Source organism: Tigriopus californicus, chromosome 9, assembly GCF_007210705.1.
Source record: "Tigriopus californicus strain San Diego chromosome 9, Tcal_SD_v2.1, whole genome shotgun sequence".
Taxonomy (NCBI): domain Eukaryota; kingdom Metazoa; phylum Arthropoda; class Copepoda; order Harpacticoida; family Harpacticidae; genus Tigriopus; species Tigriopus californicus.
This window is the reverse complement of record NC_081448.1, coordinates 13,008,908-13,026,848: the sequence shown is the minus strand read 5'-3', so window position 1 is coordinate 13,026,848 and position 17,941 is coordinate 13,008,908. Positions and strand designations below refer to the sequence as shown.

At 42.0% G+C, this 17,941-nt stretch overlaps 1 protein-coding gene across 2 annotated transcripts; it reads right to left on the bottom strand.

Moving 5' to 3' along the window:
- Positions 1 to 6,100: 6,100 nt before the first annotated feature.
- LOC131887170 (uncharacterized) lies at positions 6,101 to 17,679 on the bottom strand. 2 transcript variants are annotated; one of them, XM_059235700.1, is made up of 3 exons: positions 17,390 to 17,679; positions 17,173 to 17,335; positions 6,101 to 6,362 (listed from the first exon to the last, which is right to left on the bottom strand). In XM_059235700.1, the coding sequence occupies exons 1-3, from the start codon at positions 17,557 to 17,559 to the stop codon at positions 6,123 to 6,125; spliced, it is 573 nt and encodes a 190-aa protein (XP_059091683.1). In that variant the 5' UTR covers positions 17,560 to 17,679; the 3' UTR covers positions 6,101 to 6,122. The 2 variants fall into 2 exon arrangements, with proteins under 2 accessions (XP_059091683.1, XP_059091682.1); XM_059235699.1 differs by having other exon boundaries at positions 17,173 to 17,679.
- Positions 17,680 to 17,941: the final 262 nt, after the last annotated feature.

Genomic DNA, 17,941 nt, shown 5'->3' with positions numbered 1-17,941 from the left:
CCATGCATCTCAGAGAAAACTATGGAAAAACAAATGTGATTGAATAGGGCCCCCCACGTGGTTTTTGTGAACGCAAATTTTGAAATGCGACAGTACTAAATTTTACCTAATCGCATTTCAAGATGTGCGTTCACGAAACTATCTGATATTCGCGGTAGGTGCAACTGGTACAAATCGCATCTCAAAATATGCACTCACGAAACCATGCGGGGTTGCCCCATTGATTTTATGCGTTGATTTTTCCGGAGGAAAAGGTCGTTGCTGTGTATGCCTCTGTAAGAATCGTGCAGCTGCAGTCCATTGAAATCAGGTTTTTCGCAAACCACGCCCAGCAGGGGTCTAACTGTAAAACAATGGAAAATAAGATATGTTGAAATAGTTTGGCTTTAATTTCAGATAATACTAAAGCAAACCCATGTCTCAGTTCGTCATAATTATGCTTACATGTCTGGATTGATAAATAAACAATCTATGAAAAACATTCTATTTGTCTTTCAATAACCATTAGCTCGATTAGCTTAAGTTGAAAAACGCTTAGCCTTTCCTGGGTTCATTTCACACATCCCACTTCAGTATGCTGGTTTCATAACAATGCACTCTAACCAAAGTACTCCGTTGATGAATGAATTCACTTAATAGCCAAAGTATATGTGCCTTTATCGAGGTAAATACTAATACTTACATTGGTTTTAGACGTCATAATATGGGGAACATGAGCGACATGACCTCAATATGAAAATTGATTTTTTTTTTATTTTAATAATAATAATAATAATAGTAATCTTTTATTGCGACTCTTGGTCATGCCATGGCGTAAAAATAACTATAAAATAAAATCTGATGTATATACATTATACAAAGGTTGTTGAAAAAACAAGAAAAATTTCAAGAAGGTAAATCAATAAAATAGTTGACTAGAAGGTGATATCACAATGAGTATGACTAGAATTGGTTCCATGCACATGAAAAAAGGTAAGAGGTGAGTTGCAGATAGTACAAAGACAGGTAGGTAAGAGGTAAGTGATGAAAATCTTGGCTACTGCAGTAGATTGGATGGGCCAGATTGAACAGATTCTTTGTCAACTCCCGTCCCTGATGGCATTTGGCTGGAGCCGGACAAAGGTATGTGACCGCCAATACTCCAAAGGGATGTCGGGCCAAGGACAATAAGGTGTTATTAAGTCCTTGACCGGGAAGGACAACTTGTGTCCCGACATCACCTCCCGAAAGGTCAGGTTCCCAACACTGTTGGACACTAACCTTGCCAGCCCGATGGTGAGGGGCGTGGTTCACATAGAAAATGTGTCCATGCATTGTTGGCATATTGGGCACGCAGAGGTATCACTTGAGGAACTTGGTGTAGGTGGCATCGGCGGATTTGAGGGCGGATTGAGCGGAGTTGGGAAGCATAGGTGTAGGCCGTAAGAGAAAATTGGGGTGACGTAGATCCGGAAGAGTTGAAGAACTATTGGAAGGGGAAGATTCTTGATAGGAAGTCTATTGCATATGTATCCGATCCTGGCCCTGGCTTTGACTATTGATGATTTGAGATGGTTGGTGAAGGAGAGTTGAAGTGGGAATGTGAAACCAACATAATTAAATTATTGACAATTTCAATTGGACTATTGTTAATATGGAAGGAGGTGGGAGGCAGACGACCTTTATGGAAAACCATGGCCTTCGTCTTGATGGTGTTGACTTGAAGCCGTTCTCTTGGCAATAACCCGTGGAGTGCATTGATGGCATTTTGCAATTCCACAGGCGAATTAGCCAAGAGAACCAGGTCATCTGCATATTGTAGATATTGTACCATAACATGGTTGATGGTGGGGCCTTGGTGTGTGAGGGCTTCGGGCAGGTTGGATACATAAAGATGAAAAGAATTGGCGATAGTGGATCCCCCTGCGGAAGGCCAGTGGAAGTGAAGTAGCAGGGGGATAGGTCCTCACCAGAACGAATGGAGCATCTGAGTCCCGCATAGATGTTGGACAGCAGAACACAGATTGAATGCGGAACTCCCCACAGTTGGAGTTTGAGGAATAACCGCGTTCAGTCCACCCTGTCGAATGCTTTGGAGAAATCCACAAAGCATCCAAACACTCTCCTCTTGTTGCTGATGTTGGAAATACACAATTTCATAGAGGAGAGTGGCTGCCGGGGTGGTTTAGCGGCTCTCGGAAACTGAATTGGAACTGGGGAAGGAGATCCCTATCCTCGGCTAATCCGGAGAAGCGGGCAGCTAGTAGGGTGGACATCATCTTCAAGAAGGGGTTTTCCAGGGCAATGGTCCGATGGTTGTTTGGAATGTCCCTGGGCCCTTTCTAATGGATGAAGATGATGGCTGACTCCATCCACTCTGGTGGGAAGAAGGAAGAATGGAGGGCGAGGCTGAAAAGATCTTGGACGAGTGGCTGGGCCTGGATCCGGAGAAGTGAAAGTTGGAAAGGAGAGACCCCAGATGTTGAGGGGGCTTTGCTCTTCATCTTCTTGAAGGCCACGTCCATCTCAGGTTCCGTGAAGGGCTGCAAAAGGGGATGGTGTTCTTCTGGCAGCCCTGGACCTCCGCCATTACTGTTTCCGTTTTTGATGCAAACAGTCTCTTTTTTAAGCGCTTCATACCCTAAAGCACGACGTACTTGCAAAAAAAAAGTGCCTTTTTTAAATATTTTTAAATTTGGACCCTCGCAGACTAATACAGTGACTAATAGGGCTCGGAAATCCCCCAATGCTTCATAGCTTGAGTTTGAAAACTGAAAATTCCACAATTTTTTTGCCATCACAGACACTTAGCCAAAATTTTAAACATATTTCAACACTTATTGGAGCACATTGTGAAAGATTATTTAAAATTTTAGAAAATGAACAGTCTATTTCAGCGCTAAACACCATAAAATTAAAAGAAATGTAACATATTTTTTTTGAATTCTCAAAAAATATGACGCAAAACCCCGAGATGGCGACAAAGGAGCCAACTATTCTCCATACTAATAAGAATTGTGTTCGCCGCCAAAAATCACGTAGGGGGGACGGGACCCGGGGGAGGGGGGCGTCTGCCTTGGCCAAAGGCCAACCCAACTTGTAAGATGTAAGATTGCCGGATGGTGGCTGTTGACTAGATGTTTTTTGTTCGTTTGTGGAGGTATTTATAATAAGGGATAATGTCTATTGCGAGTACGATGGTGGGAGCATGAGTAATGGTAAATGCAAATTGATTAGCGGTGACTAGAATACAACATCTCCTTCCCGGGGGAGGGGGGGGGGCAGGGTTAACAATGGGGGGACAGCACAAAAATATCACAGAGGGTTTGGTGGGAAGACTAGAGAATTGTGACAATTGACTAGAGTAACATGGATATAAAATAATGTAAAGATGACTAGAGTTGAATAATGTGGTGACTAGAAGGATTGACTAGGCGCTGGTTGGGTTTGACTTAAAACCATCCTCCATCCAGGTCACCACGTCTCTTCTGGGCCCAAGTTCCGCATTGGCGTTCTCAGTCGTCTGGGGAAGGTTCTTCCGCGTGGAGGCGGCTACTACCGACTGCGCCATGTAAGATTGCCGGATGGTGGCTGTTGACTAGAGCTGGATTCTTCGTTGATCAGCTTACCCTCTCGTCTCACCATTGAGACGACTGCCACAGTGGTTCAAAAGCCTTTATGAATTCCAACAGAAATATCCAAGCAAATATTGTTAACTAATAGCCATATGCACGACAGATTTGAGCCAGACTTCAATAAATCAATCACGTCAAAATTACTTTTTTGTTTTTGCAAGGAAGAAGACTGTTAAGATGGATTTGCGCATTTTCTCTCATATTTTGAAAAGGTTTTTTGACCACGTTGGGGGTGTGGTTTTCGCAAATCGTGTTGTCAGGGTTGACCATGAAACTCTATTAAGTTTCAACATGCCTTCATGACCTGCGGTCATGATTGCAGACAGTTAGGGAGTGTGGCGACTACGTTCTATTCTAATTTGTACATTAATGCACGTCTCAAAGTGAAGTCATGTACTAAAACGAAACTCTATTATTAAGTTTCAACATGCCTTCATGACCTGCGGTCATGATTTCAGACAGTTTGGGAATGTGGCTACTTAGCTACTTCGTCTATTCTAATTTGTATAACAATGTGTTTCTCAAAGTAAAGTCCTGTACGTAAACGTAACTGTATTAACTCTCAACATGCCTTTATTACCTGCGGTCATGATTTCAGACAGTTAGGGGTTGTGGCCACTTGTTTCCTTTTTCGTATGTGTATCAATGGTTTCTCTAAGAGAACCCCTCCATACCAGCTCTGGCTTGTTGTTAACAGGTAATATGGTTCATCGTTCCAATTTGCCCACTGGTGGAGCTGCAGAGACAGGAATCTCTCTAGAGTAGAAGACTTTGCTTTGTATATGATTGTGCAAGACACTAACTTTCAATAGGCAAGCATACTACACCGTGCTGGCATGAGAAAACGCTCAATATAGCATGTTTGGTATTATATCCTTCAGAGAGACACTCGAGAACACACCGTTCCAATGAGATATGGAACCTATTAAAACCAAATTGGGATTCTTCCTTTTGGTCACTAAAGGAAATGTACCTCGTGCGACCCATTTCGGCTACGAACGACCGATTTTCAATTTTTTCCTTCATTGGATAACCCTGTTTATTCCAAACACATTTTATTTAGTGCAAGTTTCTGTGGAACCCATGGTTTGGGCGTGGGAGTGCCAAATAATGGTATTCAGGGCCCTGCATAACTCACCATTGGCTTGCTCGATCGACCATTTCCGCTCCAGTGCTTCGATTGGCATTTTTTTAAGGCCTAAACCACTCTGGAATTCAATTCAAGCCACTTTGCTTTTCTAAAGTCTTCTGTCAGACCCCGACAAAAAGGCCTGGTTAGGGAAAACGTGTCTGCACTCACTCACGCGCAGTGGAGCCTTGGCCTACAACCACGAACGATCGAGTGCTGCAACTTTGAACGCGTGCCACGCCCGAAACATTCAAGATATCGACCAAAATTCAACGACTTTACCTCTATCACCCTTCTGTCTGTACGCTCCGACTGTTTCAAGTGGATCTATTCCGTCAGTTCGACGTTATTAAGGAGTGTTTAAGCGTAGTCTGAAAAAAGGGGACCATTTCGGCACTCGGGGCCCGTTTTGAGTGCCTTGCCGTAGTTGGATCCCACACTCAAATGTTAATGCGATGTAGTCCCTGACCGGGCAGGTATTTTGACATCCTGCGTGGGTCTGTACCTGGAACGGTTCACCCTTGGGACGCGTTCAGAGTCAGAAATGTCGACCGTGGCAATTTTCAAACCCTCGTAGCTCCATAGTCATACCACGTATCGAGTGGTTATCTGCACACACATGTAGGCCTAGTCCATGGCTACAATCGACGTATAAATAAATTTCCTGCAACTACCACGCCCCGATGAGCCGAAAACCGAAAAAACCGGGCCAAATTTCGATCGCCTCAGGCAACTTTGCACGAGTGCCACGGGCTCATCAAAGCAGCTACGGACTTGTAATATACGTATCATTTAAGCCAGTCCATCTGGAAACCGTGTTTTCAAATCTGGCCGCATTCTATTACCATCGAGCAGAAAACATAGGCCACGCCCGACGCTACTCTGGGGACGTGGTGACGGCCGCCCTGCCGGGCGGCCTGGTAGGCCCTGTGGGCCTCACATCAGGATTGTGTTTTTTACAACGGGGCTGGCCCGTCTACTGTGGAACACTTTGTATTTGCCAACATTTTGTGTCGGACGCACGCACGCCCCTTGCCGATTTACCCGGTCTCGGCGCCCGCAGCAGCCTAACGAAGCGGGCAATACCGGATTTAACCCCCCGCGGCCCCACAATATGGCCACGGGCTACTTTTTCGGTTTTCTACGCGTGCCCTAATTAGCAACCCGCGGACCCTCAAATCCAATCTGAACATTTCAAATGGGCGCGGCTCCGCCGGTGGGTGGGGCTGCGCCCCCACAACTTGATACCCTGTGAAAGTGGGGCCAACTTGGATCTCCACGAACTTTCGACTTCCTACTCCCTCAGGAACCCTGCTCAAAACCTACGCAAAGTGGGTTTATTAGTATAGGAGAGGAGAGAAGATAGTATAGGAGATAAGTCAGTCAGGCAGGTTTATTGACTCCTTTTCGTAACGTCTTTTGTGTAACCTCTTTAGCAAGATCATGAGCCTTTGCAGCTGTACCTTATCCCGTGGTAAAATCTGAAAATGATCATCATCTCTCTTCGCAACATCATTAAATATATTCTGAAGTTCTGGCGTTGGAACTTTTGCTGAGGCTTCTCGATCCAAAACATCTCGTAGTGCTTGTTGGGCAGACCTAGCCTCCTTACGAGTTACCTGCAAATAGATCGATAAATCTTAATGGCAAGATTAGTTGTCGTCGGATTAATAACCACCAATTTGTTAATGATACTCGTTTAGGCTCAAAGCAATGAATCATCATTCCACAAATGGAAGGGGAGACTGCGTTACAACTATACCTCGTCAAAAAGGTTGCCTTTTGAGTCAACACATTTTTTCCAAAGTTGAGAAAAGAGCTTGGAAAAAAAGAAACAATCGATAAGGAGTTGTGAAAATTTGAAAAAAAATTATGAAGATCTAAAATAAAGTCGCTAAATTTGGGGGAAAAATGTGCAAATAAGGTGTGAAAATGCAAAAACATGTTACAATAACTCTTAGATTGCGATCCCAGGTAGGTTTCTCAAGCGGTTGAGAAATTCCAATAGTGGTAGGAGCAATAAGTTAAGGTCGAGGGATCATTTAGAGACATACATAGTCCTTCTGGGCTCCATGTTAGGTCCTCTCCTTTTCATCCTCCTCATCCTTCCACTTCAGAAGCTTAGAAGTAGCATGGACAGCTGAGCTAACGAAGACGGAATAATCTTTTTCAATTCTTTCCCGCCATAGCCTTATAGAAATAAATCCAACAAGAATCAATTGATGAGGAACTTCCAAATCTTGTGTCACAAATCTTCTATCTTTTCAAAACGTGGCTGATGTGGCTAATCCAATGTATGTAATGATGTGGCTGATGCAATGGAGGATGGCTCTCCAGTTGACGTCGTTTATCTGGACTTTGCAAAGGCCTTTGATAAGGTTGACCATGTACTTCTAAGTCAAGAGTTGACAAGTGCGGGGATTGGTGGTCTTTTAGAGAACTGGACAACGTCTTGGCTCACAAGCAAATTGCAAAGAGTGACTTTAAATGGTCAATATTCTACATGTGGCTCTCCCCGTGGAGGGGATTGGAGCGTGGAAGCAATCGGCCAATGACCCGTGACCCAGATGGCGGCGTTATCTGCCGGATGGCCAGTGAGTCAGTCATGGAGTCACCAAATATGGAAAAAGTGGCTAAAACACAAACCCTTCCAATTACTGCAAGATCGTTGTACTCACTATGAAATGGAAACTATCTGAACTTAGAGTCTATTTTTTGTTTGTTCTTTCACGGGATTTTCCTATGAAAGGTTATATTTTGTCTTTTTACTAACTTTCAATCTTTATATATTTGGACCACCAACAAATTTGAGTTAGCAGATCGGGCAAATCCTTAAATGTGTGATTGATCTGGAATACTACTTAAAAATATGTCCAAGGCTTACTTGAAAGATGCTACCGGATCAACAATGCCTACGTACTCCCTACGATTGATAGAGGGAAGCAAATTAAACAATGAGGGGGTCCGAGAAAGAAGAGAAGTGGACTTTATTGTTCGAACTATCCTGGATTCTCGAGGGCTTGAAGGTGCTCTCAAAACGCACATTAAACCTCTATAGTGACTGTAATTGACCCTAAATCCTGGATTGGGACAAACTTCATGAATGCTTTTGAATACGTACAATACAGACATATATATGCCTTTCGTACCTTCTCTGAACACTGCACAGTCCAAACCTTTTTAGTCTTTACTAATCGCTCCAGTTCTGCAATGAAGGCCTCACTGAAGATTCTCATATTAGAATATCCCACAGATGTGGTCCTCCTCAGAAGGACCGGCCAAGCATTTGTCTATCAAATGACGGGTACATCGATAGCAACTTAGGCTTAGAATGCCTGTCCCAATGGATGTGGCACCCCCTCACCAGCACAAGAATTGCTCAGTATGGGACGAAAGACAACAAGGAAGAGTGACTCTCTTGTAGTACGCATGGTGGAAACATTTGAGAATCTCCCATCAGATATCACAGACGAACCAACCAACACATCAGAAAAGCTCGAATGAAATAATTTGTAGGGTTTTTTTCAAAGGAAAAAACGGAAAAATGATATTTCCTCCCTTTCTACGGAGCGATTTCCCTTTAAATATAGACAATGTTTTAAAAAATAATGTGACATTTCGAAATGAAGGGGTCGATAAGGAGAATAACAGTATTCTACGACCTTCCAAATGGACTCAATTGATTGATCAATCAATCAATCAATCAATACGAGAACTCTCTCATATCTTCGATGTTCCTACAAGCGAAACATCTTTGGACAAATTCGACCTTTAGCAAACCTATTGAACTCATTCGAGCCCAAATAGGTGAAGCATATTCAAGATGTGGCTGAACAATCGACTTGTAGAGAGTTAGCATCATGGTACTGTCTCTTGACTTAAACGTGCTATACGTACCGGGCGTCTCATAAATTGGTGTAGGGTCTCAAGTGGCATTACAAAAAAGGCCAAACCATTCAAGTTACGAATTCAAAACTTAAAGGCCTTTTAGCCAAGGGCCAATACCATACTCCTACAAAGTTTCAAAGCTCAAACTCAAAGGACCATGCCCAAGTGGGAGGCACCAGTCCTGCTATGCCTGTAGATCCCCAATGGTGCGTCTGACGACTTTTTTTATAGAAAAAATCTCATCGAGCGTGGTTTGTTCTATAGATCGCAGTAGTTTTTTAATTCATCCAAAGTAAAACGTAAAAATCGCACGACGTTTTCATTGCTTTTTCAGACGAAAAAACTTACTAAAATTGACATTACAATCTGTCCATTTCGCACTCATTCCTGGCCGTCCCAGTGCACCACGTCCAGGGACTTCAGCTTCAAGTCCTCCCTCAAAACCCTGCTCATGGTCATCCTAGGTACATGGAACTCCCTGCCCATGCCCCTGATGGAGCGGTTCAGGTTCTCGGCAATGGTGGCCTCCACGGCGTCCTTCATGGACTTTCTGGCCTCACTGATCGGCCTGCTAGTCTGCTTGACCATGTCAGTTGTCCTCCTGTCCTGGTAGCACTTCCAGCCCTTCCTCACGCTGCTGACGTGGATCCCCAGGGCTCTCGCAATGCCTGCCTTGGTCTGGCCGTCCTGGATACGCGCCACAATCACCTCCCGCAGCCTGTTTCTCGTCGTCGTGAACGGTCGAGGAAGGCTTTTTTGACACGGCTTTTTTATCGAGAGTTTTCAAGCGTGGTTTCACGCAACCTCGCAAAAATTGAAGCAATTCCGACAAAATGAGTTTTAAGCTCGGTTTTAGTATGCCCTACACCGATTTATGGGACACCCAGTATATACATCCACACATTAGAAAGACTTCACTCACCTTCAACTAGATATGCTCATCAAACTTTCCAGTAATTTGGAGGACTACACATAAATCTTTCATAGATGACACCTGCTCAATATCTTTACCTCCATTACCTACAAGTAGAGTATTCAAAGGAGTTGACTGAAAGTCATTGAGCGGAATTTCATTTCGTTAAGAGCCATATTACTCTCTGTAACCCAAGATCTAGGCTCTGGGCTCTTCTATCTAGGCTCTTGGATGGCTACTAGAATCTTGACCCTTCCTACCAGAAGCTGGAAAATTGAGAAAATTCGGACCATGCTTTTGGAAAGTTCAAAGGACAGTAAAGGCAATTACACGCCTAATTTCACTTTGGTCAGTTGTTTTTTTACATTCTTATGGAAAGGCCATTGTCACAGGAGTATTTTGATTTAAAATTCATCACAATTGGATGAATACAGCCGGAGTGATGGCTGTTCAAACACCGATGGCCAAGTGGTTTGACCTAAAATGGACATGGCCCTAGAATACAACTTGGTTGGCCTGGGCAACTGAAACTTGTGTGACGTTTTTCTAAGTCAATAAACCAGAGTGCTAAAAATTAGCAAAATCGGAGATGACTTGCCTTGATTTCGTCAAAACGTGTACCCGTTTGACGTGGAATGCCCCAGTAGCCCAGGAGGATCATCGTGTCGAGGCTCTGAGAGGCAAAATCCATCACCCATGATATAATCCCTTATTACAAGAAGTCGAATACTTTTGAGGACAAGCCAAAAAAACGACGAAACTGCTCAGTGAGAACTTGTAAGTTTAGAAATAAGGTTCCAAAAATGGCCCAGAATCCCCACAGAGGCCTGACAGAGATTTTCAGTGGCTACCATAAGTAACCAGCCTCACAAGGCTCATCAAATTTGAATTGAACATGAAACTTTTCAAGTTAGTTTGATTGGAAGTAATTTTTTAGACCACCATGCCACGAGGCGTAAACAAGGCCATAAAATAAAAAAAAAATACTTGGTGCTGATCAGAGCATTGCACAAATTTGGACAGATAAAAGAAAAATCATGGTGCAGCAAGCATGGAACCGTCAAAATGATATTCTATACGCCTGCAACATTTAGGACATACTCAAATGCTCTAAATACATAGTGTTTGTTCCCCAACATCCGACCCATATCACGATTTGGGCGGGTGCCACTGATAATGATCGCAAGGCCCTCTTTGTGGTCAAACCTGAGGGTGTTGATGCCAATACAGGCACCTACATAAAGCTTTTGGGGGAGGAAATACTTTCAATGGATCTAAGAGCAGCATTGGGAACATTGCCGGGTGTTTATGCAGGATGGAGCACAGTTTCACAACTCAAAGAAGAAACAAGCCTGATGCAAGGCAAATTTTATGAGCTTCTAGGACACTTGGTCTCCTTCCTCCTCAGACTTCAGCCTAATGGAATTTTCTTTTGGTTTGGTCTAAGAGCGAGCCAAATTTCACAGCCTTGTTTACAGCCTTGAAGGTTGATGAGGGGAAATCCTAACAGAATGAGTGCGGGTAATTTGTTTATCAATAGAGACCTAACTGAAGGCTGTGATACGGAATAAGGGCAATTATGGGGAAAAAACTGAAACAAATTTGTGGGGTATTTGAGCAGTAATAGTTCAGTTACCCGAAGCAAATTTGATCACATTTATTCGAGAAAGTAGCGATTCACATCTCTAAGAACAACCCTCTTGTCGTTTAGACTTCTTATATTTGTTTAGAATGGCGCGTTTAATGCTTTTAAATATTGATAAATCAAATGAGCAGGAGTTGTGGAAGAACAAGCGAACAATGATTCGATGTTAGATTAAAGTAATGAGATTGATTAACCCCAATGATTTTCATCAACAACAATATATTACATTCGTCGTCGCTTTGTGGATTTGAATTGTACAGAGTAGAGGAGTTGAATGGGCATTTGATTGGTAGAAGCATTTTTCCAATGCTAATTACCACTTAGGGTATGAACCTGATTCAAAATCGATTCCAACAGAAAAAATGCCATTCATGTGATCCTAGATCAATGCGGAGGAGACAATACATCCCGTTTTCGAACGGTGCAATTTGATGTAAATTGTGCAAAAAGTGGACTTCATGGAGTCACTGTATTTACTCCTTGCATCAGAGCTCCGAGCATCAGAGCTCTCGTAGGGCCTTCGAATTTGACTTGATATTGCTCCAATTCTTCTCGATGGATTAATTCTTTTCATTTTGATGCTAAAATCCACTTTTAGTTTCTTCATTGAATTGTACTTTATTTTAAAGCTGTTGATTGACAATACCCAATAAGGGATCAGAACACAAATCAAGAGTGTTGAAATTGTCTTAAAACATACAAAGTAGGAATAAAAAGTGGGAAAATGGCTGAACTCATGGGTAAATTGGAAATTCGGCACAACATATTTTTACGGGCCAAAGGAGTAAATACTTTTTTTCAGCTTTATTTATCGGTCTACTTACAACAATTTTAAGGGGTAATGAGGTCATTTTGTTAAACCAAAATTGTATTAGCGGTTGTCAGAATACACAACCGTCCATATTTTGTTACATTATGGCCATTTAATAATCCATTCAACCGAACCAATTTACGATGTTTCATTGGGCTAAAGCAAAAATGAAAAAAAAATAATGAATAGTTCACAAAATATGTAGGAGTCACAAATTAAGGTTGATATTATTATCATTATCAAACACGCCAATTGTAATTTTCATAGGTGTCCTCATTTTTTATACAATAAACCAAAACACCATTCTAATGTAAATTTAAAAAACAAATTATCTATCATCACTCAAATAAAAAGGACCGAGTAAGCAGAAAAAATAAACAAATTCCTGTTTTGGAGCTCGCTGAGAACAGACGCATTTAGTTTGCTCTCGTTCTTATCTCCCGGGAATTTCGAAACAAGGTGTGACTTCCTCTGTTGCTCCTTGGTTGCTGTGCACGTGTAGTGTTCGTGGTGTTTGTGTGTGGGTGAATGAATGGGAATTGCCATTCATTCACTCAATTAGGTTTGGTTTTTCACGGCTCTTTGGTAAGACGTAATTACTTTAAAACCTAATAAGTTTGTTGCTCATTTATGTTTATGTTTAGCTTTAGCAGTTTCTTTCTGATTTGTAGTGTAGCTTTTCTAGTTCCAAATCGTTATGTGTAGTTCTTTAGTTTGATTGTATTGGTCCTTTAGAGTTAGAATTTATTGTTCATTACTGTATTGATTTATTTTGTGTTCGACCAGTTAGTTGAGTTTATTTCTGTGTTTTTTTGTTGATGTCCTAGTTTACATGTTCTTGATTCCTTGCTTTTCTCTGTCACTTACTTCTTGTTTACTATCTCCATCTTTGATTTGTATGTTAGTTTGATGTGAAGTATTTCATTCCTATTTTGCTCTGTTGTCCTGTATCTCAGGACAAGATTGCACAGCTGTTTTAGTTCTTTTCTTTCTCTTGGTCTCTTGATTTTGTTGCTCAAAGATAGTTCCGCCTAGAGCTCTAGTTCCGCCTGCATTCATGATGGAAGCTATTTTAGGAAAAGTCAGCAAAGAGGCTAGACATTGTTTGGACCTGGTCTTAGCTGGGAAGGATCCTTCCATAGTCAATAGGCCGTTTATTATAGAGGGTTTAGTTGCTCTGGTCAATGAAACCAGGGTGCTGCTTGATCAACAGGCTCCACCAGTAGTTGAGAAGTCGACTAATTTGACCAACGTAGAGGTTGAAGTAGTATCTCCTCTTGAAAAAGCGCAGGAAAAGACCGTTGTAGAGAAAATAGTCTGTCCTGTTTATCGAAAGCAGCCTTGTCCTGAAGAAGGAAAAGGCTGTCAGTTTGACCACCCTAAATGGTGTCAAAAACTTCTCAAGTTCGGCCTTGAGAAGTACAATAGTAAGAAGGGATGTTCAACGGTAGATTGTCCTTTTTTTCACCCGTACATGTGCCGTCAGTCCATGAGACTTAAGACGTGCTTTAATGTACGGTGTACCTCCGTCCACGTAGAAGGGACGCAAAGAAAGCCGAGAAATAGGATAGCTCAGTTTCGTAGTTTTAGAGCTGACCCTATTCCTAAACCTAATCCCACCCACCCCCCCTTCCTTAACCCATTTAGCTTCCTCCCTCCCTCTCCACCTACATCTGGCAGTTGGCTCGAAGGTTTTCTTTGTAGGGGACTTTAATTTTCCGGCTAGCGTTGTAGAGTGGGAGGCTAGTCCCGATGGGTATATTCCCATTTCGAAATCGACATTTCAGTCGTTCGAAAAGCTGGAAGAATTTGCGATATTGCGCAATTTCTCCCAGCATGTTGGTGTAGCCACTAGAGAGAATAGCGTTCTCGACTTGGTCTTTTCCACTGACCCTGATCTGATCCAGTATGTCCATGTGACACCTAGTAATCTTTCAGATCATCATGTTCTCGACATAGGGTCGACCATTACTCAACAGCCGGCGTGCTCTAGAGTAAAACCGGTCAAAAAGGTCGGTTTGGCTAAGTTCAAGTTCAAAGATGAACATTGGCCGTTGATAATAGAAAGATTAGAAGAAATTTACCTGATTTCAATTCTGAAACAGGAATCGTCCATAGATGCAGCGATTGATAAGTAAGTTTCAGTTTTTAAGGAAGTTTGCTCCAGTCTAGCAATCTCTGAATGTGTTCCGATAGGTGGTACACGGACAAAAATTCCGAAATATAGGTAGACTTTGTTCGAAAAGAGTTGCAAACTAGCAAAAAGGCTGAAGAGCACTTCGAATCCAGTGATTGTGGCTAGTCTCCAAAAAAAGTTCGACGTAGTTCAGGGTAACATTAAGGCCTCCATCGAATATAACCAGTTACAAACTGAGAGTAAGGTTGTTCAGGAGGTCAGGTCGAATCCGAAGGCATTTTTCTCTTATGCGAACTCTAAGAGAAAAATGAAACATTGTGTTGGCCCTTTTGAGGTTGATGGGGAAGCCATTAGCAATGTACAGACTATGGCTAACATGCTTGGAGATCAGTTCTCCAGTGTGTTTTCAACCCCACTGAGTTCGAAGCAACAGCTCATTGCTCTGAAGATGAGGCTGATAAGATTGACAAGGTTAGTCAAGCTGAGCGTTTAGATGATCTTGTAGTCACAGATCAAGATGCTTTAGAGGCCATCAGGGACTTGAGGCTTTCGAGCTCTCCTGGTCCTGATGGCGTGACATCTCAGTTTCTGATGAGATGCCCACTGGTTCTCGCTCCTGTTTTCTCGTACTTGAGGCGTTGCATCTTGGATCAGGGCAAGTTTCCCTCTTCACTAAAGTCAGCTCATGTTGTTCCAAGGGCGAGATAAGTCGCTCCCCAGTAATTACAAGCCGATTTCTCTCACTTCGAATATTGCGAAGGTGTTTGAGAAGATCATGAAGTTCAAACTTGTTGAATTTCTTGATATTCATGAAGTCCTTCCTCCTAGCCAGCATGGGTTCCGAGCACATTTTAGCACGGTTACCCAACTGATTGAACATATTGAGCGGGTTATTGAGGGACTAGAGAGTCATGAATCAGTTGATGTAGTTTATCTCGACTTTGCCAAGGCCTTTGACAAGGTAGATCATGGGCTTTTAGTTAACAGGCTCCATGAAATTGGGATCCAAGGAATGGTTCTGAATTGGGTAAAAAGTTTCATTTCTGGTAGGAAGCAATTGGTTAAGGTTGAGGGATCCCTTAGTGACATACATGATGTCAAGTCAGGTGTTCCCCAGGGTTCGATCTTAGGGCCCCTCTTGTTTATAATATTCGTTGCCCCGCTTCAAAAGCTTAGTATTACTGCCAGTCTCTCTTCTTATGCTGACGATACAAAGTTAGTTTCTGGTAGGAATGGCCAAGATTCCAGTAGCCTTGCAAAGGACTTAGATCAAATCTACTCTTGGGTAACTGAGAGTAATATGGCCCTGAAAGGAATGAAATTCCGCTCAATGACATTTGGGTCAACTCCTTTAAATACTCCACTCGTAGATAATGGAGGTAAAGATATTGAGCAGGTCTCAGCTATGAAAGATCTAGGTGTAGTCCTCCAAAATGATGGAAAGTTTGATGAGCATATCCAGTTGAAGGTGGTTAAAGCTTTTCAAATATGTGGTTGGATATATCGCACGTTTAAGTCGAGAGATAGCATCATGATGCTAACTCTGTACCAGTTGATTGTCCAGCCACATCTTGAATATGGCTCACCCATTTGGGCTCCATTGAGTTCAGCAGGTTTGCAAAAGGTCGAGCAAGTCCAAAGATGTTTCACAAGGAACATCACAGGATTGAGAGAGCTCTCATATTGGGAGAGGCTAAAAAAGCTGGGACTGTACAGTGTTCAGAGAAGGTACGAACCGTATCTGATACTGTACGTCTACAAAAGTATCCATGAGCTTTGTCCCAACCCAGGGTTTATGGTCAATTCTAGTGACCGTAGAGCCTTAATATGCGTTTTGAGAACACCTTCAAGCCTTCGAGAATCCAGGCTAGTTCGAACAATGAAGTCCACATCTTTTTTTCTCGGGCTTCTTCATTGTTTAATTTGCTTCCCTCTAATATTCGTAGTGAATACGTAGGCCTTGTTGATCCGGTAGCATCTTTCAAGTCAGACTTGGACAAATTTTTAGATAGCATACCAGATCAACCCTACATTCAAGGACTAGCTCGGTCTGCCAACTCAAATTCATTGCTAGACCAAATATCATATAAAAATTGAAAGCTAATAAATAGACGAATTATAACCTTTCATTTTAATAGTACTGGGGATTGCATTCCCTGTAGCGGTTAGAAAAGCCCGTGAAAAAACAAACCAAAAAAAGAAAAAAAATACAATGTAAAATTTGAAAATAAAATTTCTATAATTTTTCATACAATATTTTGATTCAAATAGCTCTTTTACACCTTTCAACCTCAAAGAGAAAAAATGCATAACAATTGTTTAGAACTTTGTTTCATTGTCAAGCCCCTGTTATAAAGCAAAACAAGAATATTGATTGGCTATGTTTCAAGTTTAGTAAAATGCTACTAAATGTTGCTGAATGGTTGAATATACAAGTTTGAGCTTATTCAAAACTACCTTTCAAAACGTAATCTGGAATAGTACATCAAAAGTAGGATTGTTCAGCTTATCATTTGTTTCACTATGACTAACTATTTGTTTGTGCTTGCCCAAATTCGAGATTTAACAAGAAGTGTTGACATTTTTTTGATCAAATTAACCTAATTAGTTAGAAATTAAGCAACTTTTTTGATTTTGATTGTTGATTGAAAACTTCAAAATCGCCCTTTAATTGAGAGTAATAATCAAACAATGATTGACTCCATTGAAACCAAAGTATCTAGGTTATTCTTTACAATAAACAATCAAATAAAACTTTCAAAATCCCACTCAAGAAGTCTTTTACACAACTTTTTTCGTCTTCAATGTACAGTTGCTCCTACTTTTTGGGTCATAGGTTAGTTATGGCGACTTTCCTAGCTTTCTGGCGATCAAGATTTTGAAAATTTATTTCATCCTATGGCTAAAATTAACCCTGTTATCGAAATGGAAATGAAATGAACTACGCGTCAATCTATAGATGGTGATCAGTGATCACTACACACAAAAGGGATTTTCCTTATGCCGTAAGTAACATTTATGTTTATAATACTTACCGCGTGGTTTTCTTTTTCTTGGTCCAGAGCGACCCTTTCATGGTCAAGGGCGGCAACAATCGTGGCCCTCTCACGGTCCAGGCTGGCAACAACCGTGGCCCTCTCACGGTCCAGGCTGGCCTTCTCACGGTCCAGGTTGGCCTTCTCACGGTCCAGGGTGGCCCTCTCACGGTCTAAAAAGGCTATAAGCGTGGCCCTCTCACGGTCCAGGCTGGACTTCTCACGGTCCAGGTTGGCCTTCTCACGGTCCAAGGACGCGACAAGTACGACCCGCTCTCGCTCTCTTATCTCAAGAAGCATATTTTGAGTTCTTGTTGCCTTGGCCACCTCCTCCACTATAATGTTCCGCCATTCTGACACAGAACGTTTACTAGGGCACTTAGGCATGCTGATGTTCTCAAAACGCACGTTAAGCTTCTATGGTCACAGCAAGTGACCCTTAAACCTGGGATGGGGACAAAGCTCATGAATGATTTTAAAGACGTATGGTGACGTTTAGGCAAGCTCTGGCAGGTTCGTTTGTTTGCTGGTACAAGGACACTAAAGCAAGGAAACGCCACCTTTTTGTGATCACCAAACCTCTCCCGCCAAGTAAGGCCTAAACCTTTGCGGCTGAAATTTTTGAATGTCAATTATTGGCATAATTATTGAACACAATATGTGACTAGTATCATTTTCGTACCCATTGATGGTATGTGCTTAAAACCAGGCATTTAGATAAACTTAAAATGACTTTAAACATGTGTTAAAGTACAACAACTGAAAAGTG